Below are 25,349 nucleotides of genomic sequence, written 5' to 3'. Positions count from 1 at the left end.
GTTTTTTGGGAATGTGTCAATTCTGATATAATTTTTTATGGAAAAATTTCAAAATGCTACAAAACAAAATGGAGTATTTTGTTTCGACTTTATTATTTTGTTTCAATCTTATCATTGTATTTGGTTTCAACTTTTCTTTATTTTTTTAGCTAACTAGCTAAAAATATCATATATTACCTTATATTTTATATCACATATTTATATGTAGTATTTTATGTTACCTTATAATGCTTCACTATTGTTCAAAGAAAACATTTTAGTAAGGTTATTTTGATAATTATGAATTGAAATATTTCACAATTTCAGTTCTCCAAGATATTTTGAAGTTTTGACTTTTTGAATCAACTTGAGATGAAAACAAATTTCAGAATGTTCAGTTTCCCATGGGTTAGAAATACTATTTTCTTACCTGCTATTTGTCTGAGTTACACTAGTGCAAATCAGATCCCTGATGTCTAGATCTAAGAGAACCTCAAACCTTAAGGAAAAAACTAGGGCTGTTGATTAATTGCAGTTAACTCACGCAATTAACTCAAAGAAATTAATTGTGATAAAAAATTAATCGTGATTCATAGCACTGTTATACAATAAAATACCAATTAACATTTATTAAATATTTTTGGATTTTTTCCCTACAAGTATATTGATTTCTATTACAGCACTTTAGAGCCTACAAGTCCACTCAGTCCTACTTCTTGTTCAGCCAGTCACTAAGACAAGCAAGTTTGTTTACATTTATGGGAGATACTGCTGCCTACTTCTTATTTATGATGTCACCTGAAAGTGAGAACAGGCATTTTCAAGGCAGAGGACATGCTTGCATGCTGATGAAATTAAAAAAATAATGCATTAATTAAATTTGTGACTGAACTCCTTGGGGGAGAATTGTATGTCTCCTGTTCTGTTTTACCTGCATTCTGCCATATATTTCATGTTATAGCAGTCTCGGATGATGACCCAGAACATGTTCGTTTTAAGAACACTTTCACAGCAGATTTGACAAAATGCAAAGAAGATATCAATATGAGATTTCTAAAAATAGCTACAGCACTTGACCCAAGGTTTAAGAATCTGAAGAGCCATCCAAAATCTGAGGAGTCGAGGTGTGGAGCATGCTTTCAGAAATCTTAAAATAGCAACACTCAGATGTGGAAACTACAGAACCCGAACCACCAGAAAAGAAAATCAACCCTCTGCTGGTGGCATCTGACTCAGATGATGAAAAAGAACATGTGTCAGTCTGTTCTGCTTTGGATTATTATCAAGTAGAACCCGTCATCAGCATGGACACATGTCCCCTGGAATGATGGTTGAAGCATGAAGGGACATATGAATCTTTAGCATATCTGGCACATAAATATCTTGTGAAGCCAGCTACAACAGTGCCTGTTCTCACTTTCAGGTGACATCATAAATAAGAAGCAGGCAGCAGTATCTCCTGTAAATTTAAACAAATTTGTTTGTTTTAGCAATTGGCTGAACAAGAAGTAGGACTGAGTGGACTTGTAGGCTCTAAAGATTTACATTGCTTTGTTTTTGAGTGCAGTTATGCAACAAAAATAATCTACATTTGTAAATTACACTTTCATGATAAAGATTGCACTACAGTACTTTTATGAGGTGACTTGAAAAGTACTATTTCTTTTGTTCATCATTTTTACAGTGCAAATATTTGTAATAAAAAATAATATAAAGTGAGCACTGTACACTTTGTATTCTGTGCTGTAATAGAAATCAATATATTTGAAAATGTAGAAAACATGCAAAACTATTTAAATAAGTGTTATTCTATTATTGTTTAACAGCACGATTAATCACGTGATTAATTGCGATTCATTTTTTTAATCATTTGACAGCCCTAGAAAAAATTGGTTCAGTTTTTAACCTTGTAACCCAAACGTGATTTTCTAGATCGCTGGTGTTCAATCTTTTTCATTTGCCGATCCCTAACAAATTTTGTATGGAGGTTCTTTGGAAATCTTAGACAAATTCTGCAGACCCCAAAGGGTCCACAGACCACAGGTTGAAAACTACTATTCTATGGTAATGACACCTTTTGCGGACCCCCTAGACATAGTCTGCGCACTCCCAGGGATCCGTGGACCAGAGGTTGAAAACCACCTTTCTGGATTATATGGCTTGTGTCCTTAGCTGTGTGAAATGACTCATAATGTGCGTGTTTTGTTTTCTGTTGTTAAGAGCTTGTTTATAAAACATTTTCTGGAGGACTGAGTGGAGAAGAGCAGAATGCAGTACATGAAGCAGGTGGGTCATTCTATTTCTGGAACCATGGGCCTGTTTTTCTTAAAACTCACACTGGGTTTATCCTGCCATGACCCTTCTGACATGAAATAAGCTAGTTTTTGTCTGCAGCACTGGGAGGGGCTATGTCTGCACTACAGCCCCACATCGTAGATGTGGCATATGACAACAGAAGGAGTTTTTCTGAGAGTATATGGCCACTACTTCCCCCAACTGCCTCCTGCACGGGTGAAGCCCCAAGCATCAGCACCCCCACCCCTGTGGGGATGAGCCCTAAGCTCCAGCTCACCCCGCTCTCGGGTGAAACCTTGAGCCTCCACTCCTCCCCCCTTCATCGGGCTGAAGCCATGAGCTCCAGCTCACCTGACTGTGGGGTGAAACCCTGAGCCTCTGTAACGATGCTGGCTTTGGTGGGAACCAACCGAGAGTACCAATTCAGGACAAATTGCTGAGAACAGGGCAGTTACAGCCCAAAACTGGAGTTCCTTTACTATTAAGGCAAACCAAACCAGCCAAACAGAGAGGACTTTTAAGATGATACAGTTTCTGCTGTTCTTCCCTTGCTTTTTTGACTTGAAGCTGAAGTCTTGCAGTTTCTTGTTGCATCTGGAGAACCCTCTCTTCAGCAGCGAGCCTCTCCATATTCTCCCTATGATCCTCCTTCTTGATATCAGCTATCTTTTGTTTTCCCAGCAATAGAATGTCTGCTAGTGTCTGTTCATGCTCTGTTTCAGTTTACTTGCTGCCTTTTGCACTCTAATTGCTTCTGCAGCTTCTGTAGTACCAGGTAAGGGCTATGCTCCTGCCTCCTGATCACTGGTCATTAACAGATCTCTCCGTCCTTGATTTGTAGTTTTCTTTTTAAAGTTTATCCCCGTTCCTGAACACAAATCTGCCAGGTTTTTTTTTTTTTTTTTTTTTTTTTTGCAAAACCATCATATGCTCTTTGCTCACCCATTGCAACTGCTTTTAACCAACCAAACTCTCACTACCAAAATTCAAGTTTGGATAGAGTGGGTTTTTATCCAAAGCTTAATTGCCTGGTTCTATGGATCCCGTTGACTATGCCACTGTAACAATGCTGGTTCTGGTGGGGCCCAACTGAGAGTGCCAATTCAGGACAAATTGCTTAAAGCAGGGCAGTTACAGCCCTAGGCTGGGGTTCCTTTGCACACCAATGCAAACCAAACCAGCCAAACAGAGAAGACTTTGGTTTTACCCCACTGGTTAACCATAAGTCACACAAGCAATTTTCTTAGACACTCCAGTGGACAGTCCACTGCAGAATCTAAAATCTAAAGGTTTATTCATAAAAGGAAAAAGATATAAATGGGAGCTAGAATTGGTTAAATGGAATCAATTACATCCAGTATTGGCAAAGTTCTTGGTTCAGGCTTCTAGCAGTGATGGAATAAACTGCAGGTTTAAATCAAGTCTCTGGAGTCCATCCACAGCTGGGATGGGTCATTCAGTCCTTTGTACAGAGCTTCAGTTTGTAGCAAAGTCCTCCAGAGGCAAGAAGCAGGATTGAAGACAAAATGGAGGAGATGCAGCAGCCTTTTATATCTTCTGCCCTGCGGATGATCACAGCAGCAAGATGGAGCCTGGAGTCACATGGGGAAGCCACATGTCCATGCATGACTCAGTTCTTTTCAGGCCAGTGCCATTGTTTACATGTTAGTTTGAATGTTCCCAGGAAAGCTCAGATGTGGATTGGCGTCTCCCAAAGTTCACTGTCAGTTAAGTGTTTCTTGATTGGGGACTAACAGAGAATAGTCCCTTCTCAAGAAGCTGACCAAATGCTTCACTGAGGCTACTTAGAATCAAAACGCATTGATAAAGTACATAGCAATATTCATAACTTCAACTACAAAAATGATACACCCACACAGATAGCATAAGCATAATCAGCAAATCATAACCTCTCCATAGACACCTCACATGGCAACCTTTGTACAATATTTGCTGAAAATATATAACAGTGGTTGCAACAATGATCTATACGGTTACAGATTATGTCAGTAATGTCACAGCCTCCTCGCCCCTGGCCCAGCGGGGGAGCTGTGAGTGCCAGCTCACACATGGCAAGGCTGAAGCCCCAAGCTTCTGTATCCCCCTGTGTGGCTGGAGCTGCAAGCTCTGGCTCACCCTGCTACAAGGAGAAACCCTGAGCCTCTGTGCCCACCCCCATGGGACTGAAGCCATGAGCTACAGCTCATCTTGCCACAGGGGGAAGTGCCAAGTCAGGCCTCAAAACCCCCTCCCCGCCCACCGTGGGGCTGGAGCAGCAAGCCCCATGAGCTGCAGGTGATCTGTCAAAGACCCGCATGTGGCTCCTGAGCCGCGGTTTGGCCATGCCTGCTCTAGAGAAACCAGTGCCTGCAGGTTTGGCAGAATGTCTGTAGTTACTTCTCCACCTCAACTGCCTGACACATGGCAGTGAACTTTACTTTAGATATGTAGGTCCAGAAGAACATGGGGTGATACATAGTAGTGATGAGTGCATTTATTCCAGGAGGCCGAAATGGAGTTGTGCTAGGTACTGAAGGTGTTTCAGATTGATGCAAGAAGGAGCTGCAAGGTGGGATGAAAGAGGGCGCTGATGGGGGCAGGTTGATAGGTGAGGAAAATACCCCTACCATTTGAATTTTGGACAGACAGAAATGGCCATGCCTCCACTTCTTCCTAGGTACACAGGTCGTCATTCACAGCCTTTGTTAACTACCAGGGCCGCCTGGGGGGGAGGGGGCAAGTGGGCCACTTTGACCCAGGCCCTGGGCCCCTCAGGGGCCCCCACAAGAGTTTTTCAGGGGTCCTGGAATGGGGTCCTTCACTCACTCCAGGGGCTCCGGAGAACTCTTGCGGGGCCCGGGCCCAGTGGAAGACACTCTTGGTCTTCGGCGGCAATTTGGCAGCAGGGGGTTGTTCCGCTCCAGGACCCACCGCCGAAGACCCCAGGGCCCCTGAATCCTCTGGGGGGCCCTGTTAACTAGTCTCCCTCACACAGCACTGCCAGCCCAGATGACTGTCTAGTCTTTAATGACGGGATTTTCAAAAGAATTTTTAATCCAATGGAAGTCAAGTTCCTGCCTTCCTGAGGTTTTCTTGAAAAGCTCCAGTCCTTCAAGGTGCTGATGAATAATGTCATCGTCCATAGTGGGATTTTTAAAGGAGCCTCATGGAATACTGGAATTCCATTAAAGTCCAGTACATGTTGGGCTCCTAAATCCTTCAGGCTTCTTTGAAAATCTCTCACATCGAAAGAATGGGGATCCATAATGAATGCATCTCTACCTGGCATGTGCATTTATCTATACAGGGCTCAAAATGCTTTCATATCAGGAATGTAGTTGGGGGCAGGTGTGGTGTTCAGATATTAAACCAAAACCAAGTCTGATTTTTTTCTATTTTTAAAAACTGGGTATGTTAAAACATTTCAGTTTTTGCTACAATGTTCTAGGGGGGAAATTGCTCATTTACTTAAAACAAAATTGAATACAGTTTACTGTGTTACACAAGAGGTCAGACTAGATGACCACAATGGTCCCTTCTGACCTTGGAAACTATCAATAGAATTGGTGTTGCCAGTTTTTTTGCCTAAGAACCAATTCTTTTTTAATCAAAATGACAATTTGGTTGAACTTCAATTTTTCATGATATGTAGGTAGGTAGGTAATCTGTATCTTTATATCTATCTATCTAGATATCTGTATATCTATGTATATATAGATAGATATTTTGAGCTGCCCTGGTCAGCCCCAGGTAGCTCACACTGCAAGTCAGGTGTCATTGGAAGGTGAGTTCTAACCACTGCACTCCTTCTTCTGCTGAATTGGGGCCTTATGTTCTAGGACACCAGGTACAAAGAGATTCAGCAGCCAGGTGTCTGACTCTACACTGGCTGGTGCATCCCTGCTCCCAAGAAACTTGTGCACCGGGAACAACATGACTCTTCCCTCTCTCCACACTCAGGGCTCACAGGACAAACAGCTGCCTTCTGGCTACATTATATTCTCTTTCCTCCCAGGTATCAGATGCACTTGTGCAACTTGTCAGTGTATCCTCCTCCTTCTGGAGCTTCAGGTTCATGCCTCAGCCGGAGAAGACTGTGAGGGAGTCTTCAAGAAGCTGAAGGAAGTCCTGAAAGGCAAGTGGACCAACGGGACTAGATTTATCTTAGGAAATCCCAGCTACCGGGTAAAAGAATCACTGCATGCATGTTTCCATGGCAACACATGTATTTGCCAATATTTTTACATATCCCCAGGGCTGTTCCAATACACACAGGCTGAGGGTTTCAAAAGGCCTTAAGGGATTTAGGACTCCAAATCCTATTGTCTTTCAATGGGAGCTGGGAACTGGAACTGCCTTAGTACCACCAAACACTTCTAATGACCCTTCCATGGCCTGCCACAAAACTCACCTCATTTCACCTGTCATTTAAGCAGGTGAGAACAGCAAGGATTCCTACCAGAAGTGCTGTGAAATGAGTGAGACCTGGGGTTCAAAGACCTTGGAAGAAAGAATGGCAGACTGTGATGCACATGACAGGATTTTTGAAATGGAATTTGGAGGAAAGACTTATGGTCCATGCTCACTAGAAATTGAAGGCAAGTAAATAATTTTGCTTCTTCTCTGAAAAGTTTTTTAAATGTATTTATTTGTCATTGATTTATTTTTGTTTCTGTAAGAACCAAAAGAGGTCTGGGCACCCTCGACAATCTTTCCAAATATAGAATAATATGTAGTGACCCATACAGCATGGCACCGCTAACTGGTTTGCAGTGATGAGCTCCACAATAGTAGAGCTAATGCACAGTCGGGTGCTAAACATCAGAGACCCTCCTACAGGATGCTGACAACTTCAAAAAGGTTCAGAAAAGAACCTGAGATCTGAGAAAAATCAGGCTCTTAATGAGAGACTAAGGAAGTTCAAAAAGTTTAGCTTAACAAAGAGAAGGCAAGAAGTGACTTGACCACAGTGCATAAGCACTCACTTGGGGAGGAGAGTTCTCAGAGCAAATGGCTCTTGACCCTAGCAGATAACAGCAGAGCCAGTTCCAATGGCTGGAAGCTGAAGCTAGGCAAATTCAGGTTAGAGGTATGAGGTGAAATTTAAACAGAGGGGCAGTTAACCACTGGAAAATGTACCTAGGCATGTGGTGGAGTCTCCATCAAATAGAGTTTTAAAATAGAGATAAGAAATCACTTTTGTTAAGATCTTCTCTAGTTCAATCAGAAATTATGGGACTGATGCAGGAGCTACTGTGTGAAATTCACTGCCCTGTGTTATGCAGTAAGTCAGACTACACATAACAGTTTCTGGCCTTAAACAACATGATTAAATAAATCTTTCCAAACATCTCCCTTTTTACACTGAGAAACTACATCTCAAGTTCCTCCAAAGAACACAACTTTGTTGGTATGTCAAAGAGCAGTGCTTTCTCAGCTACGTCGTAGGGCACTTCAGTGCTTAGAAATTCAAACCGATGTCTCAAATTCTACCCTAGAAATCCCAACGCAGTCAATGCAGATCCCAGAGCCCTGATGCAATGTGCTGAAATCAGGATTTCCAGCATATCAAAGAGGTTGCTGAAGTCTGCCTCCGTTTCAAGTTCTGGGGAGATTTACTATATAAACCCCATGGAGAGTGCTTTCCAATAACCCAATAGCAAGGTCTAGACTGGCAACATGGACATCCAAAAGAGTGGATCATAACCACTTATCCTGGTGTAGTAGGAAAAAGAGATGCAGAGAGCTGGTTTGAGAAGACCAGGTAGCCGCAAGACTATTGCTAGTCTTGGAAGGATTAGATATTTATTGGTAAATGTCAATTTCACAATACACACACAACCCAATGAAAAAATATGTCCATCGATAATAATAAAAATGAACAGATAGGCAGAGTAAGAAAAATACTGCTTGAGAACTTATTAGAGTCAAGATCCAATGATTAGGTTTTTGATTTAGGCTTGGTACAACAAATGGAGTAATGAATAGCAAAAACAGGGGAGATTTGTTGATTTGAGGATATTTAGTTTGTATATTTAGAATGTAGCATGTTTGCATTTGCATTTTAATGGTTTATAAAACTTTAACTTCCTGACTCTCCACATCTGCTGCCATTAGATAATTGTCTCTCTCCCCATAGTGAAAATTGAAATTGCAGTGAAAATTGAAATTGATAAAAACCTTTAAAAAGGCTTGGATAAAACATCTATATTGAGATTATAAAAATAAAATTCAGCCAATCCTAGCTATTGTTAATAACAACAACACCTAGCATTTTTCCTGAGAAGAGCTCAAAGCACATTACAAAGGAAGTCACTCTCATTATCACTGTTGTACAGCATGAGAAGTACAGGACCATGAAGTGAGAAGCTTAGTGCTTGAGCTGCTTTCAGAACCCAGGGCTCTTGAGTCCCATGTTAGTGTGCTATCCGTTAGACCACACTGCCTCCCCAGCTCACTGTCTTAGGGAGAAAAATGTCAAAGGTATTTAGGTACCTAAGGCTGCAGATCGGCACCTAGTGACATTTTCAAATATGTCTTAGCAGGTTAAGTGCCCAAACCACATTATATTCTATAGCAGTTAGGCTTTACCTATGCACTTTTGAAAATCCCATTAGGTACCTATCTGCATCTTTAGGTGCCTAAATCCTTTCAAAAATCTTCTCCTAGGTCCTTAGAGTTAAAATAAGAACATAAGAACTGCCCTAATGGGTTAGACCAATGGTGCATCTAGTCCACTAATCTGTCTCTAACAGTGGGCAGTACCAGAGTTTCAGGAGGAATGTAAAAAACAGGGCAATTTTGGAGAGATCCAACCCTGATTTCTCTTCCTGGCTTCTGGCAGACAGAAATTTATGACTGCCCCAAGCTCGGGGTTACATCCCTGACCATCTTAGCTAATAGCCATTTGACCTATCCTCCATGAACTTATCTAGTTCTTTTTTTAGCTCATTGTACTTTTGGCCATCACATCATTGCAATGAGTTCCACAGGTTAACTGTGAATTGTACGCAAAAATATTTTATTTTCTTTGTATTAAACCTGGTGCTTACTGATTTCATTGGGTGAACCCTGTTTTTTTGAATTGTGGGAAAGGCTAAATAGAGCCACAATGGCCAGACACACACACACAGAGTCAAAGAGACCTGAAGAATCTCGGCTGTACTTTTGGAGTGGCTTCTCCCAGCCAGACAACATTGTATCAATCTTAGCCAAGCCGAGGGCCAAATTTTCACAGATATACATTGGAGTAGCTCTGAGGGCTTGAGTGGAGTTGTTCCAAATTACATCAGCTGAATATCTGACTGTAGCAGGTTGGTTACCTGCTCCTGCCCTGAAGGGCGTAAAACAGCCCAGGAGAGGGCTGTGGCTGGGGCAAGAAGCCTGGGCTGATTGGGGAAAGTAGGGTCAGCTGTGGCCATGCCCCAGTTAGGCCCAGCTGGCCCCTATAAGAGGCTGTGAGCCAGGAGCCCACAGAGTCTCCCTCTACCTGTAGAGGGAGAAGGGCCTGGCTGCAGGGAGCTAGACACAGGGTACCTGAGTGGAGCAGGGCTGGGGAAAGGCAGAGGAGCTGGGGAGCTCCAGCCTGGAAAGCCCCAGGCTGCAGCCTAGCACAAGGCCAATAGGTCCTGGGGGGTTGCAGGGGGCAGCCCAGGGTAGGCAAAGGCAGCAGGTCCAAACCCAGCCTTGCCAGTGATGAATAGGCTGATACTGCAGTCTGCCCCAGGGCGTGGGGCTAGACAATGACTGGCAGTAGCCTTATACTGAGGCAAGGTGGGGATAGAGGGTGGGAGTTCCCTGGGGAGGGGAGACCCTAAGACTGAGGGGTTACTGCCAGAGGGCAGCACCCCATGTAAAAGGGCACCGGGTCCAGGGAGGGATGGGGGCGGGGCTAGAGGACTGGCAGATCACCAGCCTGCAGAGGGTGCTCCGGAGCTGAATCAAGCTAATTCCTGGAAGACACCAGCAGGAGGTGCCACAGGGGTGAGTCTGCTCATCTACACTGGCCCTGCATTTCCATTAGTTCATGTCCATGTCCTAATCCAGTGGTTTTCAAACCTTTTTTCTGGGGACCCAAATGAAGAAAATTGTTGATGCCCATGACCCAGTGGAGCTGGGGCTGAGGGGTTTGGGATGTGGGAGGAGCTCAGGGCTGGGACAGAGGGTTGGGTTGCGGCAGTGAAGGCTGTGGGGTGGGGCTGGGAATGAGGGGTTCAGGGTGTGGGAGGGAGCTCAGAGCTCGGACAAGGGGTTAGAGTGTGGGAGGGGGTCAGGGCTCTGGGCTGGGGGTGTGGACTCTGGGGTGGGGCTGGGGATGAGGGGCTTGGGGTGCAGGAAGTGGTTCTGGGCTGGGGTGGGAGGTTGGGGTGCCGGAAGGGGTCAGGGCTCTGGGCTGGGACTGCAGGCTCTGGGTGGGGTCAGGAATGAGGGGCTTGGGGTGGCTCAGTGCTGGGGCAGAGGATTGAGGGGTGGGGTTGGGGCACGGACTTCCCTTGGGCGGCTCCCAGTCAGCAGCAGAGCAGGGGTGCAGAGGCAGGCTTCCTGCCTGCCCTGGCACCGTGGACTGTGCTGTGGCCCAGAAGCGGCCAGCAGTGGGTCCCGCTCTAGGTGGAGATGCACAAGCAGCTTCTTATAACTCTCGCCCTCCGGCACCACCCCCCAGCTCCCATTGACTGGGAACCAGCCAGTGGGAGTGTGGAGGCAGTGCTTGGGGTGGGAGCAGTGCGCGGAGCCCTGTGCCCCCCGCCTAGGAGCTGGACCCGCTGTTGGCCACTTCCAGGGCACAGTGCGGTGTCGGAACAGGTAGGGACTAGCCTGCCTTAGTCAGACAGCATCGCCAATAGGACTTTTAATGACCCAGTCAGCGCTGCTGACCAGAGCGACCCAGTGCCTTAAATGCCGTGACCCAGTACTGGGGCGCAACCCACAGTTTGAAAACCTCTGTCCTAATCTTCCCCAAAGACTGAAGTAATTGAGTGCTCTGGCCAGGTCAGATGAGATGGAGAGCTGGGTGTCCCACTCCTCCCTCTCTCTCCCCATCACAGGGAGGAGACAGCTGAACGACACTGTTATCTACCACTCACAGTGACATATCCAGATGGACAAGGGTGAGAGATCTGAGGTTACAAGATACTCAGACCATTCCCTCAGCATGCCTTCAATCATTTAAATCAAGTAATAGAGATTAGATACAGAGGAATTAATATGAGAGTATATGGGTAGATACTACATATAGATGTATTTTATTGGTTAAGGCTGAGATTTCCAAAGGTGTCAGAACTGTGGCCCTGCAGCTGGGTCTGGGATTAGCTAGCGAACTGCACCCAAAGTCCCAAATTGGCCAGATCACTTCATTGGCTGTGTGGTGTTGCCAGCAGTAGTGCTTAGCCAGTGGCTGCTCAATGCTCAGGCCTGCAGCTGTGATTGCTCCATGCCTTGTTTCCAGCTTTGCTCCAGCCTTGTTCCTGACCTGCTCCTGCCCTTCTTTGTGTCTGATTCCTAGCTCCTGTCTCCAGCTCTGACCATTAGGCTTGACCCCCCAGTCCAGAAAAAGAGGCCTAAAAAGCACATATTTTCAGAGCTATTTATGCCTTTCCCTGCTTAGTGTTGCAAGGCCTCTGGGCCAGATTTAGGCGGCTAAAGAAGCCCTTAGAAATTTAGTGGCATTTTCAAAAGTACCTAAGCAGATCAGATGCCTGGCTCCCATTGAAATCAATTGAACATATGTGCCTAACTCACCTGGGCATGTTTGGATCTGTACCGGGACCAGTACTGTTCAACATACTCATAAATGATCTAGAAAAAGGGATGAAAATGAGGCGGCAAAGGTTGCAGATGATACAACATTACTACTCAGGATAGCTAAGTTCAAAGCAGACTGCAAAGAATTTAGTGAGAGCCCAAAGGGCTCTTACTAAACTGAATGACTGGGCAACACAATGACAAATGAAATTAAGTGTTGATGCATGCAAAGTAATGCACATTGTAAAACATAATCCCAACTCTCTCTATACAAAATGATTGTGTCTCAGTGGTGGCAGATGACAGAACAAGGAGCAATGGTCTCAAGTTGCAGTGAGGAAGGTCTAGGTTGGATATTAGGAAACACTATTTCACTAGGAGGGTGGTGAAGCATTGGAATGGGTTACCTAGGGAGGTGGTGGAATCTCCTTCCTTAGAGGTTTTTAAGGTCAGGCTTGACAAAGCCCTGGCTGGGATGGTTTAGTTGGTGTTGGTCCTGCTTTGAGCAGGGGGTTGGACTAGATGACCTCCTGAGGTGTCTTCCAACCTTGATATTCTATAATTCTGTGTTTAAATTAGCTGTTACCATTCAAAAAAGAGGTCTTGGGGTCATCATGGATAGTTCTCTGAACACAGCTGTTCAGTGTGCAGTGGCAGTCAAAAAAGCTAACAGAATGTAAGGAAACATCATAAAAGGGATAGATAATATGACTGTAAATATCAGAATACCACAGTATAAATCCATAGTACACCCATACCTTGAATAATGTATTCAGCTTTGGTCATATCATCTCAGAAATATTATAGTAGAGTTGGGAAAAGTACAGAGATGGACAACAAAAAATAAGGGGTATGGAACAACATCCATATGAGGAAAGATTGGAGTGTACAGCTTGGAAAAGAGATGACTAGGGGGAGCTACGACAGTGGTCTATAAAATCATGAATGTTGTGGAGAAAGTGAATAAGGAAGTGTTATTTATCCATTCACATAACAGAACAACCAAGGGTCACCCAATAAAATTAATAGGGAGCAATTAAAAAAAATACAAGGAAGTTCTTCTTCACGCAACACATAGTCAACCTGTGGAACTCATTGCCAAGGGATGTTGTGAAGGCCAAAAGTGTAATTGGGTTCAAAAAAGAATTAGGTCTGTTCATGATGGTCAGGGATTCAACTCAATGCTCTGATGTCCCTAAACATCTGACTGCAAAAGCTGGGCCTGGACGACAGGGGATGGATCATTTGATGATTGCCTTGTTCTGTTCATTCCCTCAGAAGCACCTGGCATTGGCCACTGTCAGAAGACAGGATACTGGGCTAGACGGACCATTGATCTGACCCAGTCTGGCCCTTCATATATTCTCATGTAAGGCACTCGTGCCACCAAAATCCCATTGAAAGTCCATGGGGATGTATCTCCTAACTCCCTTAATATCATCTGGTTAATTAAAACTATGTAGATTGAAATTTTCAATTACCTGTAGTATATTCTTGATGGTAGCTGGCAATTCTGGTTGCTTTGGTTAAAGTACAGATTCCAGTATTCCAATTTGATACATTTTACTAACCAAAATTAGCAGAATTCAATTTTTATTGTTTTGTAAATTTGACAGCTAATATCAATGTTTACTTTTAAACATTTTTTCTATTTTTATCAATTTACATTTTCACAGTTGTGGGAATTTGAGGGAGGGATCATACAATAATTATTTAATGAGAGTAGGCACTGAAATTCAAAACATTAAAAATTCAAGCTTTATAACCATTAAAACACAAATTGTAAACATCACGTCAAAATATATAAAGTAAATATCATTAAATCAAACTGTAAGAAGTTCTCAAGCAGAATTTGTCTTGCTTTGCCTCTCTGTAAATTTCTATCATCATCAATGGATTTTTTGTCAATGTGTGTGTCCTGTGAAATCAACATTTACTTATAAAAACCTAATTTTTGCGAGCCTAATAATAGTTAAGATATAAGGAATTCTACAGAAGAAATAGAGAAGGTAAATAAGAGTGTTCATCAGCTTCAAGGCCATATTTTTAAAGGTGTCTAAGCCTGGAGTGGGATTTTCAAAAGCATCTAGGCACCTAACTCCCACTCATCTCAAAAGCCCACTAGGTACTTAAATATTTTTCTTTAGATCTGGCTTGGAGTGACTTTTCTAAAATTTAAGAGAACAGAAGGCCATGTAGAACTTATCCGTAACTAATAAAATATATAAAGTGTGTGGCAGGTAAGTATCTAGCAGTCTTGGGCTTCTTTGAGTAAACAAAAACTAAACCTACTTTCTGAGAAAGTAAATTTAATTACTAACTTTTTATTAAAGATCAACAGAATTGTTGACAGTGCAATGTTATTTTTGTTTGTTTTTTTACAAACATAGTAAAAAGGACAACGTCAACTGTGGTAGGTATGGCAAGGCAACCAAGGTGAACGAGTTCTTTCTAAAAGATCTCACTGAATATTTTCCATCAGTTCATCCCACTTGATCATTCTTTCCTTGCATAGGCCCTGATCCAGCCAAGCACATGCTTAACTTTAAGCCCATGAGTCAGAATCTAGCTGCTAGTTGGACACATACAGTGAGTCATTCCATTGCCCCTTCTTCTTTCATTCTGACCTACCACATTTCCCCCGATGGGACTGGAGCTGGCCAGAGAGGTGATTCTGTTTCACAGGGTGGGTGTGATATTTTGAAATTTGGTTTCATTCTGATTCAGAACCAAATCCCAACAGTTGAAATTTCTCTGTGAAAAAGACCCTGGAGCTGTGGGTTCCCCCGATCCCAGGCAGTCCATGTGATGGGGCTGCCCCTCAGCTGCTTGGAAACCCTGGGGTCCTCAACTCCGAGGCCACCTGCTGATAAGCCAGGCAGGCCAGCAGGCAGGAATCAGACTGGTTTCTGGTGGTACTATCAGGATCGAACCACCTCCACGGAATGTTCCCATCTCAACAAATAGGCAAATTCATGGGAAAAAAATTTGTTGGAATGCTTCCCACCATTTCTACGTGGGACATGTCTGGGCAGCTTTTGTCACGTGCCTGCTGCAAAGGGTAGGGCTCCTTATTGCTGCCCTAGGAGTAGGATTTTAACTCAGTGAGCCAAACTATGGTCCCTATCGTCTCTCTCAACAGCGGGCAGAAGTACTGGACACTTGCTCTCTGTCTAGCACTGTCTCAGCACAGCTAACCTTCCAGTCACTCTCCACCCCTGCTGCCCATTCACTTCCTACCCACCTTTGCTCCCCATACAAGTGCTGCTCTCGACTCTCCTCACACCCCATCCCCATTCCATGACCTGTCATACCAAAGCTGCTCCTCAGTTATGCCTGTGTAAATGAAAAGAAACATCCATTGTCAGTGGGGGCTGTACCCACTCCTAATGACCCAGCATATAGGAGTCCCTGTATGATGATATTCTGGCAGCACACTGTCTGTCAGTCAGCCAAAAAACCAGACAGGCCCGCCCTGTTCTTCTGAGTCCAGCAGCCCAGAGGAAGAATCACCTCTGTGTTTATTGCAATTACTCTACAACAGGCACTACACTACCTGAGTGCCTTTGAATCAACAAATACCCGTCTCGACCCCCACTCACACCTACTGGCAACCAAGAGGGAAAAAGGAAGAACATGTCTACAGATTTCCTCTAGCAATTTGTTTTAACTTATTTTCTGATTCAATTTTTATTCTGATTTTTCTTGCCTAATAGGAAATATATGGAGTATATGTAAATTGTTATGGAAATTCTGGAGCTGTTGCCGAGACTGGATCTGGGGGACAACCAATAACTTTCTGTACACATGTAAGCAAAATGCACTGGGACAGCAGAGGGTGAGGAGTGGGAAGGGTTTGCTATACTATAGCCTGGTTTGTTTTCAAACTCGGGGTTGCGACCCAGTACTGGGTCACGGCATGTCAGGCACCGGGTCGCTCTGGTCAGCAGTGCTGACTGGGTCACTAAAAGTCTCATCAGCAGTGGTGCCTGGCTAAGGCAGGCTAGTCCCTACCTGTTCTGACACCGCACTGTGCCCTAGAAGTGGCCAGCAGCGGCTCCAGCTTCCAGGCAGGGGGGCCATGAGGCTCCACGCGCTGCCCCCACCCCAAGCACCAGCTCTGCAATCTCACTGGCTGGGAACCAGCCAGTGGGAGCTGGTGGGGGGGCAGTACCTACAGGTGAGAGTCCCGCAAAGCCGCTTGCGTACCTCTGCCTAGAACGGGACCCACTCCTGGCTGCTTCCAGGGCACAGTGCAGTCCATGGTGCCAGGACAGGCAGGAAGTCTGCCTTAGCACCCCTTCTGCACCACTCACCGGGAGCCACTGGAGGTAAGTCCATGTCCCAATCCCGTGCCCCAGCCCGGAGCCCCTTCCTGGATCCCAAACCCCTCATCCCTGCCCCCCAGAGCCTGCACCCCCAGCCCAGAGCCTTGACACCCTCCTGCACCCCAACACCCTACCCCAACCCAAAGCGCCCTCCAACAGCCTTAACCCCTCATTCCCAGCCCCACCCTTCAGCCCTCACTGCCGCACTCCAACCCTCTGCCCCAGCCCTGAGCCCCTCCCACACCCCAGCCCCAGCTCTGTTGAGTCACGGGCATCGACAATTCTCTTCAACTGGGTCCTCAGAAAAAAAGTTTGAAAACTACTACTATAGCCCACAAATAATTTGACACTTTGAAGATAGTGTCATGAAAATTATCACAAATACTGTATCTAGTAACCTACATACTTATTGGCCCCTCATTGCCATATTACTTGAATGCTGGTTACAACTGTGAATTTCCTGCAAGGCAGAGACCTCTTATTCCCATTGAACAGATGGACAATTGATGTGCAAAAATGAGAAGTGACTTTCTCAAGATCACAGAGCAGGGTGTTGAGGACTCTGACAATTATCACAGCCTTATGAACATTCTTGTGCACAAGAGAGAATGAAAATGGCAGTAAAAATGGAATTTCTGCTTTTTGTTCCAACAAACTTTTCTGAATATTTTTTGTTTTGCATTCTCCCCTCACCGCTGTTTGAGAGCTGGTGTGCAAACATACTTTATAAGGGTTTATTAGAAGGGTATTGCAAGGAATCCGTAATTTTCTTTAAGGCAAAAGGTTCTCTCTAGAGCTGGTCAACATTTCTCAAATGACATTTTATTCTGAGTGGAAAATGGCCATTTTCTAAGATCAACTTTTTCATGGAAAAATGTGTCAAAATATTCTGGGAAATTATTGGATTGAAATCCCTGTCATTTTTCATGAAAAAGAGAAATGAATCAGCTTCCACCCCTGTGGAATGAAAACAACTTTGAAATTTCAACGCTTTTTTGTGGGGGTGGGGGCAGGTGGGATTTTTTTCATATTTTTAGCAGATCCAATTGCCTTTTTGAGTGTTCATGGCAAGGAAATAAAAGGGATTTCACATACAACTGAAGGGAATGTGGGGCTTTTGTTTGGACACATGGCTGTCAATACATTGTTGCTGTGTTTGGTTAAAGCCAGAGTCAGAGGCCAGGGATCAGAGCTGTTACCTGGAGCAAGGCAAGGCAGGTGCAAGGCTGGTGATGGAGCAGGAGCTCTTGCAGCCATGGGTGAATTCTTTGAGCAGCCAGAGCCCTCCTGCTGTTCATAAGAACAGTCTGCAGGTCCCTGCAGCCAATCAGGCAGTTGGGCTAATCAGGGGGCTCAGATGAGGGCCAGCTGTGCTCATTAGACTCCCAGGGAGTTAAACTAGCACATAAGCATGCTCGCTGTGGGTCCTTACTCCTGACAGTGCCCAACCCGCTTAGATGCCTTAGGAATCCCACTAGGAGTTTATCGGCCAGTTTAGGAGCCTTTGAAAATGCACACGGAAGTCGGGGGATTTGGGCACCTCACTCATTGTGACCCCTTGGATAAATCACAGCCTAAAACAATACATGGATGGATTTTCGCAGGTGACCCCAAATCCAAATCTCCTGTCTTCACCAAGGACAAAATCATCAGCTTGATCGATTCCTGGACTGCCATAAATTCTGCCTACCCCCTTGTTCTGCGCGGAGAGAGGAAAGTGAAACTAATCCTCTCCTTTGACTTCAGCGATGGGGATCCTTTCGAGGTAACTTCTGTTATTTATTGTGACGTCTCCCAAACCCCCAATCAGGATCAAGCACTGCACAAATATCCAAGACTTGGCCTGTGACCCAATGAGGTTGCACTGATGTTAGCAGCAGTAATTTGGATTCCCTGAAGGTTCTTTGTGGATCAAAATTTGAGGCACATGGTGGTATAAGATCCACTGTGAATATTTACTTTATTCTCTGCCAGTTCGTTTGAGTTTGGGGTAAGGGAGTGTGACCAACTACAAGCCTAGTCAATGTGACCTCTCTTTCCCTTTTGATATCATGGAAGAAGATGAAATTCCTTAAAGTTCAGTTTTACTATGTGTAAAATGCCGACCTTTTACTCCACAGGCGTGCCCCTGTGTCTATCACAGTCCTATCTTATGACCTAAATGATAGTCATTAGATTTACCAATTTTTTATTATTGGTAGTACCTACAGAACCAAGAACACTCTAGCATGAGGAGACAGAGCCAGCAGAAATGTGAACTAAATTCCAATAAGCCAGTTACAATTCTGCAAGCTCATTAACCTCAGCCTCACAGATCACCAAAGCTCCATAGGTGATATTGTCTCCCTCTAGTGGCCTCAGCTACAATAACATTTTGTCTTCATTGAAATCAAGGTTTCCTACAGGTGAATTTGGGAAAACAAACAAAAACACCAAACACTAGTGCTTTTGGAGATGAATGTGTGCATTTGACTCCTGCTTATTACCTTGGGCTCAAGTTTTCAAGTCCACCTAAGGGATTAATTTTAATAGGTATCCACATCCCTTTGAAGGTTTTGAAAACCTCAGTCAGAGTATATTCATTGTTTTACAAAGATTCTGGCTACAGAGATATGGCAACAGAGTTGTTTCTGGTTTCCATTGGAGGCCCTCTATTAGTCAGTTCCTTGGAATGTTTGTATTTCTTAGCTTAGGGGTATTTTTAACTCCCCAACCTGGTCATTTTAGTGGCATCACATTTTATTAATGGAGATGGTAATTATTTTAATGTATTTATTTTTAAATCATGTTTCCCTCCTTCCCAGACCATCAAGAAAACTGCCAAGTATTGTGAGACAAATAACATCCCATTTCCCAAGATAGATCCAGAAAAGCTGGACCCATGTCACCCCTCTGATTGCTACATCTTCAAAGGAAAGGACGTTCCCATCGTCATGCACTTTCCACTCTTCAACATCAAAAATTGCCCAGGTAACTTAATTATACACCTCTCTTCTAAAACTCTATGGGCTAGATTCACAAAGGGACTTAGGTGCTTCATTGGTGGTTTAGCCACCTAAATGTTAGGATCAGGCCTCACTGGGAATACAAAACCCCTGCTCAGCTGTGAACAGACTCTGTAGGAGCCTAAACTTGCTCAGTGCCAAAGCTTTTGCAGGAAAGTTCTCTCAGGGCCTGTTTGTCTCTCTGGGCACAGCACTGTTGCCCCATCCCAGGCTTCCCTATGGCTCTGGCTGCCTGCTGGACTGGGCCCCGAACATGTGCTCAGAGAAATGCGGGGGAGTGAGGCCCTTTCTCATAACTATTAGCCCAGGGGCTACAGAGTCACCGAGGATGTGGAGAGCCCTGGTTCAGGTCCCTCCTCTTCCTGAGCGGGAGAAAGGGTTTGATCTGCTACTTGTTATGTCAGTGCCCTAACCACTGAGCTGTGGGATATTCTGATGTCAGGCTGCCTCAGCCTCCCCTATTGAAGCTGTTCCATATTGGAATCATAACTGGAGAGTCAGCGGAGCAGGAGGACTAGATGCTGGGCCCCCACAGCCCGCGTAAGTGCTGTAACCACCAGGCTATAGAGTCTTTGTCACCACAGCCGAGAACCCCAAGCAGAGACAGGTGCATCCCTCCACCCTGGACTTGGGTGCTCAATTCCCACAGTGCTTAGCACACACCCCTCTCCTGGGCATCTCCCATGGGTTAGCTTAGGCAAGGGAAGTGATTATTCCCCTCTATTTGGCACTGGTGAGGCCACACCTGGAGTATTACATCCAATTTTGGGGGCCCACACTACAGAAGGGATGTGGACATATTGGAGAGAGTCCAGCAGAAGGCAACAAAAATGATTAGGGGGCTGGGACACCTGACTTATGAGGAGAGGCTGAGGGAACTGGGCTTGTTTAGTCTTCAGAAGAGAAGAATGAGGGGAGATTTGATAGCTGCTTTCAACTACCTGAAGGGGGTTCCAAAGAGGATGGAGCTTGGCTGTTCTCAGTGGTAGCAGGTGACAGAACAAGAAGCAGTGGTCTCAAGTTGCAGAGGGGGAGGTCTAGGTTGGATATTAGGAAACACTATTTCACTAGGAGGGTGGTGAAGCACTGGAATGGGTTACCTAGCGCGGTGGTGGAATCTCCATCCTTAGAGGTTTTTAAGGTCAGGCTTGACAAAGCCCTGGCTGGGATGATTTAGTTGGGTTTGGTCCTGCTTTGAGCAGGGGGTGGGACTAGATGACCTCCTAAGGTCCCTTCCAACCCTGATATTCTAAGATTCTATGATTTATTCTTTGTAAATCCAGGCTGGCTGCTAGTGATCACCCCTTCATCATCCAGCTATTTGAAAATTGACTGTTTTATACATTGCTCTAGTAGCTTCCCAAGTATCGAAGTCAGGCTGACTGGTCTGTAATTCCCTGGCTCCTCCTTCCCCCCCCCCTTTTTAAAGATGAGCATTACATTAGCCCTTCTTCTGTCTTCTGGGAGCTCTCCTTTCATGCGTGAGTTCATAAATATTTTTCCCAGTGACTTCAAGATATCTTCAGCTAATTCCTTCAGTACCTTTGATTTGTTCTTTACTTAACCAGATCTGCACTCCTTCCCCTTTATTGTCTGATACTTCGGTAGATGTCTGGTCATATGTTATTTTTGTGTGGAAAAGCAAGGAAAATCTTCCTAACTCTAAGGGTAGTTACACTCTGGAATAGGCTTCCAAGGGATGTAGATTTTAGGAACAGCTTGAACAAATGCTCTAGATTCACTTGGTCCTGCCTCAGTACAGGAAGTTGGAGTTAGTGACCTCTCAAGGTCCCTTTCAGCCCAACATTTCTGTGATTCTATGAAAGCCTCAGGAATTGCCCATGTTGTTCTCCTGCCTCTTTAGGTTCCTGGATTCTATGCTTCTGGGAGCCGTAAATGTGTAAAAGCAGTACCACTGTTTTCCTCTCTTTGGCACTTACCCTCTTGTTTTATTCCTAGGTGAAATAGAGCACTTCAGAAAGAAGTTTTCCGTCTCTCATTTAGTCTACATAAAGAAAGATATTGATGAACTCCTCGAAAAAGCAAAGATGAATGTATCCAACAACAAGGAGAGGATTCGGGAGGAGATCCAGCGGATTGTGTCCTCCTCCACCAAGGAGTTTTAAAACCACGTCTTTGTTCAAGAAAGGCAGAAAATATGTTCCTGGCTGTGGCCAGCACATTTCCTGCGATGTTGTATACTGTGACCTCTTAGAACCTAAGTGCAGCAGAGAGTAGTTAGTTTCCCTGGATTAGATTCACTAAAGGATTTAGGCACTCTGGGAATCACAAAACTCTTGCTCAGCTGCTGTAGAACCCTGTAGTGTCCAAACTCTCTCAGCACCAAAGTTGTTGCAGTGAAATTTCCCTAGGTGCTTATGTTTCTACCTTGGGGCATGCGCACTGCAGCCACGATCTCAGTGTCCAGGTGCCTAAGCCCCAGAGTAATTCCCGCCCCAGGAAAGGCAGGCGTTCCTCCCTACTTCACCTGTGGGGTCTAAGCCCTGGTGCAAGAAGTAGGAAGATGGCCTCCCTCAGAGCTGTTAGCCCAGTAGTTAGCATGCTCACCAGGGATGGAGAAGACCCCCAGGTCAAGTCCCCTGCTTGCCTCAGTGGGAGAAGGGATTTGAAGAGGGATCTGCTACCTCTGAGGTGAGTGCCCTCATCACCAGGCAGTGGGATAGTCTCCTGGCGGGAGCGGGGGGCTTCATTCCCCCCCCCCCATTGAAACTGTTCAACTGCAGATTAAAGAATTAAAGGGAAATTTGGCCAGAAAGAGAGCAAGAGCAAGGGTGAGATTCTGAAGGCTGCAGCACTCCCCACTGAATTCAGAGACACCAGGCTCCAGTCCCCTGGCTTACAGCCTACAGCGGAGGGCCCCCACAGGCAAGCTATGCGGAGGAACACCTGACTTTCCCCAGTTTGTGCATTGCTGTGGGGCTTAGGCATCTGTATGCCTAGAGCAGGGCAGCCGTGCACACACCCAGAGGCACCGAGGGAACTCTTACTGCCAAAACTTAGGTGTCGACTGTGATAAGGCATCTACAGGGTTCAGTGACAGCTGAGTGGGGGTTTGGTGAATCTTAGTGGGGCCAAGTCCTTTGTGAATGTAGCTCTGGTGATGGGATGATGAATTTGGTAAAATGTTCTTAGCTGGATAGATTGATTCATATAAATCAGTTATGATGATAGATTCGTATACAATAGGTTTGATAGATTCCTATACAATAGGTTTGATTGATAGAATTTGTAAGACAAATACATACATATATACTGGTTTGTCAGTGATCACATGGCACCACTCTAACACAGAAATGTACACTGTGTAGAAGCATAGTGTTACAGCTGTCTGGCAAACAAATGTGTCTGCAAGATTCCTCTGTGGATTTCCTAGTTTAGAAAAGGAAAGGAAGTAAGAAAGGAAAGTTGTGCCCAGCTGTGAGCAATCATACAATCTTATTTACAACACGGTAAATATGAATAACTTTACTGAAGCTGCTGATGCTACTCCACATTTATACTGAGGTTAGAATCTGGCCTGATATATAATGGTGAATTTTTATTGCTTGTTAAGTTCCAAATAATTTTTCTTGTGCTGTGTATGATAACACTTAACAGCCCTCTCTTCTTTTGTGTGATGAATGTTAAATAAATAAACTATAACGCCTCATCAGTTTTCACATTGTGTGCCTCAGTACTAGAAATAGCCCAACTTTATTCCACCACTGTCTGATTGTCCATATTAACTGAGAGCACAAAGGACTAAATTCACAAAGGGACATAGGTCATGTATATGCTTAAAATGCTACAACAGCACAGCTCTAGCTCTTCAATGTCGACACCCACTACAGCGACGGGAGGGGTTCTGTAGGTCATCTATCTCCCCTACAGGCAGTAACTTGGTCAATGGAATGGCCCTGTCTTTGCCAGGGGTTTGGGTGGCATAGCTACATCTCTCAGGGATGTGGACTCACACTCCTGAGAGTTGTAGTACTGCTGATGTAAGTTTTAAGTGTAGACAAACCCTTTAGGCACTGGGTATCACCACACCTAACTTTTACGTGCCTGGAAAATCACTGGACTCCACAAAGCTTGAATTAGGTGTGTGTCCAGGCCTCTCTGCAATGAATGGGGAGGCTTAGATGCCTAAGAATGGGATCCATAAAAGCCAGTGGGAAGAGGACCAAGCTAGCCCATAGCAGATGACAAGAAGAGAGCTGTGTGCAAAGCCCTGCCCCTCTTACAGAGTTCAGTGCCTACTTTTGCTTGGGGTGCTCAGCTGTGAACATTCTCTTAGAATTTGGAGTCTAACATGTTTCTTGGGGGAAAGAGAAATACCCTCCTGACCTTTATTCCAAAGCTTAGAGCCCTCCCCTGGGATGTAGGACACCCTTTCTTCAAGTCCCCCCTCTGCCTGGGGGGAAGACAGGATTTGAACAGGGATCTGTCTTGAGTGAGTGCCCAAACAAAGGAGCTATGGATATTCAGACATGAGCTGCCTCCATCACTCCTACTGAAGCTATTCCTCTGTGGCTTGTACTGGAATTTAGTCACAGGGATTTAGGCTCCTAAGTGTTTTGTTCTCAAAATGTGACTTTAGCTCCTAAATAGAGCTCAGCAAATAACTGATTGGCTTTATGGGGGGGCTAGGCTGAAAAATCCAAAATAATAATTTGTTTTAGGTTGACCCAGAATTATTTTCCTTTTTTAAAATTTAGTTTTGTCATATTGTTTAGCTGAGTTGCATTTTTGCATGGTTGTTTACACTTTAAAAAAACAGCTTAGCCAAATTTTGAAATAAAATGTCACTTGAAAAGCAAAGGTGAAACATTCTGACCTTGTTTTAGTCTATTTTTTTTTATATGGCTGAAACTATTCACCAACTTTGACCCACATTTGTGAATAATTTTGGTTGCTCTGAAACTGCATTCTTTTGGCAAATAAACTATTCAACCAATAACAAATTAACCTCAGCATACTCCTGTCACTTAGGCACTTATTAATTATTATAATATAATAAAAGAGGAGGAAAAGGAGGAGAAATGCCTCTCTTTAGATCTGTGCCCACATATTTTCCCACCTTTTACCTTGTTTGTCTAAAGCATCTACTTAAGGAATTATTTTGGGAGATGTTCGCTGTCCCGTGTTTTATGGGAGGTCAGACTAGATGATCACAATGGTCCCTTCTGGCCTTGGAATCTATTAATCTACACAAAGAACAACTCAGCTAGAACGAATTACGTTAACCACAAAGGGAGGATCCTGGAAAAGACCAGGTAGATTGTAGAGGCTCCTCCAGCCAGCACAAACCTCACTTCCTCTCTTCTGCCCCACCCCCACTCCATACACATTAGGGTTCTGTCAATGTCACGGAGCCAATTTGTCCCATTTCATATCTAGCCCCCTGCTCAGTACTATGGCTAGATTCTCAATGGGTGTAAATCAGCATTGCAATAAGTAGGCCTACCTGAACTGCTTTACACCATTTGGGGATCTGGCTCATTAACTCCAATGGAGCTATGGCAATTACACCAGCTGGGGATCTGGCCCCAATGGAACTACAGCTGATTCACAGCAGCTGGGGATCTGGCCCATGGACTCCAACAAAGCTAACGCCGGTTACACCAACAGGGGATCTGGTCCCACTGATTGCAACGCAGTTACATTAATTTACTTCAGAATAGCAAGTGGCGAGAATGGAAATTCATCTCCTTAAGCGTAAAGACCAGATTTTTTCGCAATAAATGTGGAGACAATTAGAACATGATACATGGGAGGTTAAGCTCATTGCAGTTTTAGACTTGAGTTATGCATTTTCTTTTTTCTATTCAGCTCATCCATTGGCATCCAATGGAGTGACATAGATTTACACTAGATGGGGATCTGGCCAATTGTATCCAAAGAAGCTAATGATTTAATCCAGCTGGGAAGCTGGTGCTTTGTCTTCCCATTGAGCTCACAACCTGGCCTATTATTTTTAATGAGGTCCTCTTCTTTTGCT

At 44.5% G+C, this 25,349-nt stretch overlaps 1 protein-coding gene across 1 annotated transcript in view; it reads left to right on the top strand.

Moving 5' to 3' along the window:
* Positions 1–21,474, top strand: part of LOC123359619 (cytosolic phospholipase A2 gamma-like) — a 59,823-nt gene extending 38,349 nt beyond the window's left edge. The window contains exons 9-15 of the mRNA XM_045001118.1: positions 6,290–6,409; positions 6,711–6,848; positions 10,383–10,400; positions 15,732–15,824; positions 17,948–18,108; positions 19,148–19,313; positions 21,308–21,474. Coding sequence (XP_044857053.1) covers positions 6,290–6,409; positions 6,711–6,848; positions 10,383–10,400; positions 15,732–15,824; positions 17,948–18,108; positions 19,148–19,313; positions 21,308–21,474 — 863 coding nt within the window. The remainder of the gene's footprint in view (positions 1–6,289; positions 6,410–6,710; positions 6,849–10,382; positions 10,401–15,731; positions 15,825–17,947; positions 18,109–19,147; positions 19,314–21,307) is intronic.
* The last annotated feature ends 3,875 nt before the right edge of the window (positions 21,475–25,349 follow it).

This window comes from Mauremys mutica, unplaced genomic scaffold, assembly GCF_020497125.1.
Source record: "Mauremys mutica isolate MM-2020 ecotype Southern unplaced genomic scaffold, ASM2049712v1 Super-Scaffold_100163, whole genome shotgun sequence".
Classification (NCBI taxonomy): domain Eukaryota; kingdom Metazoa; phylum Chordata; order Testudines; family Geoemydidae; genus Mauremys; species Mauremys mutica.
This window is presented reverse-complemented; position numbering and strand designations above follow the sequence as displayed.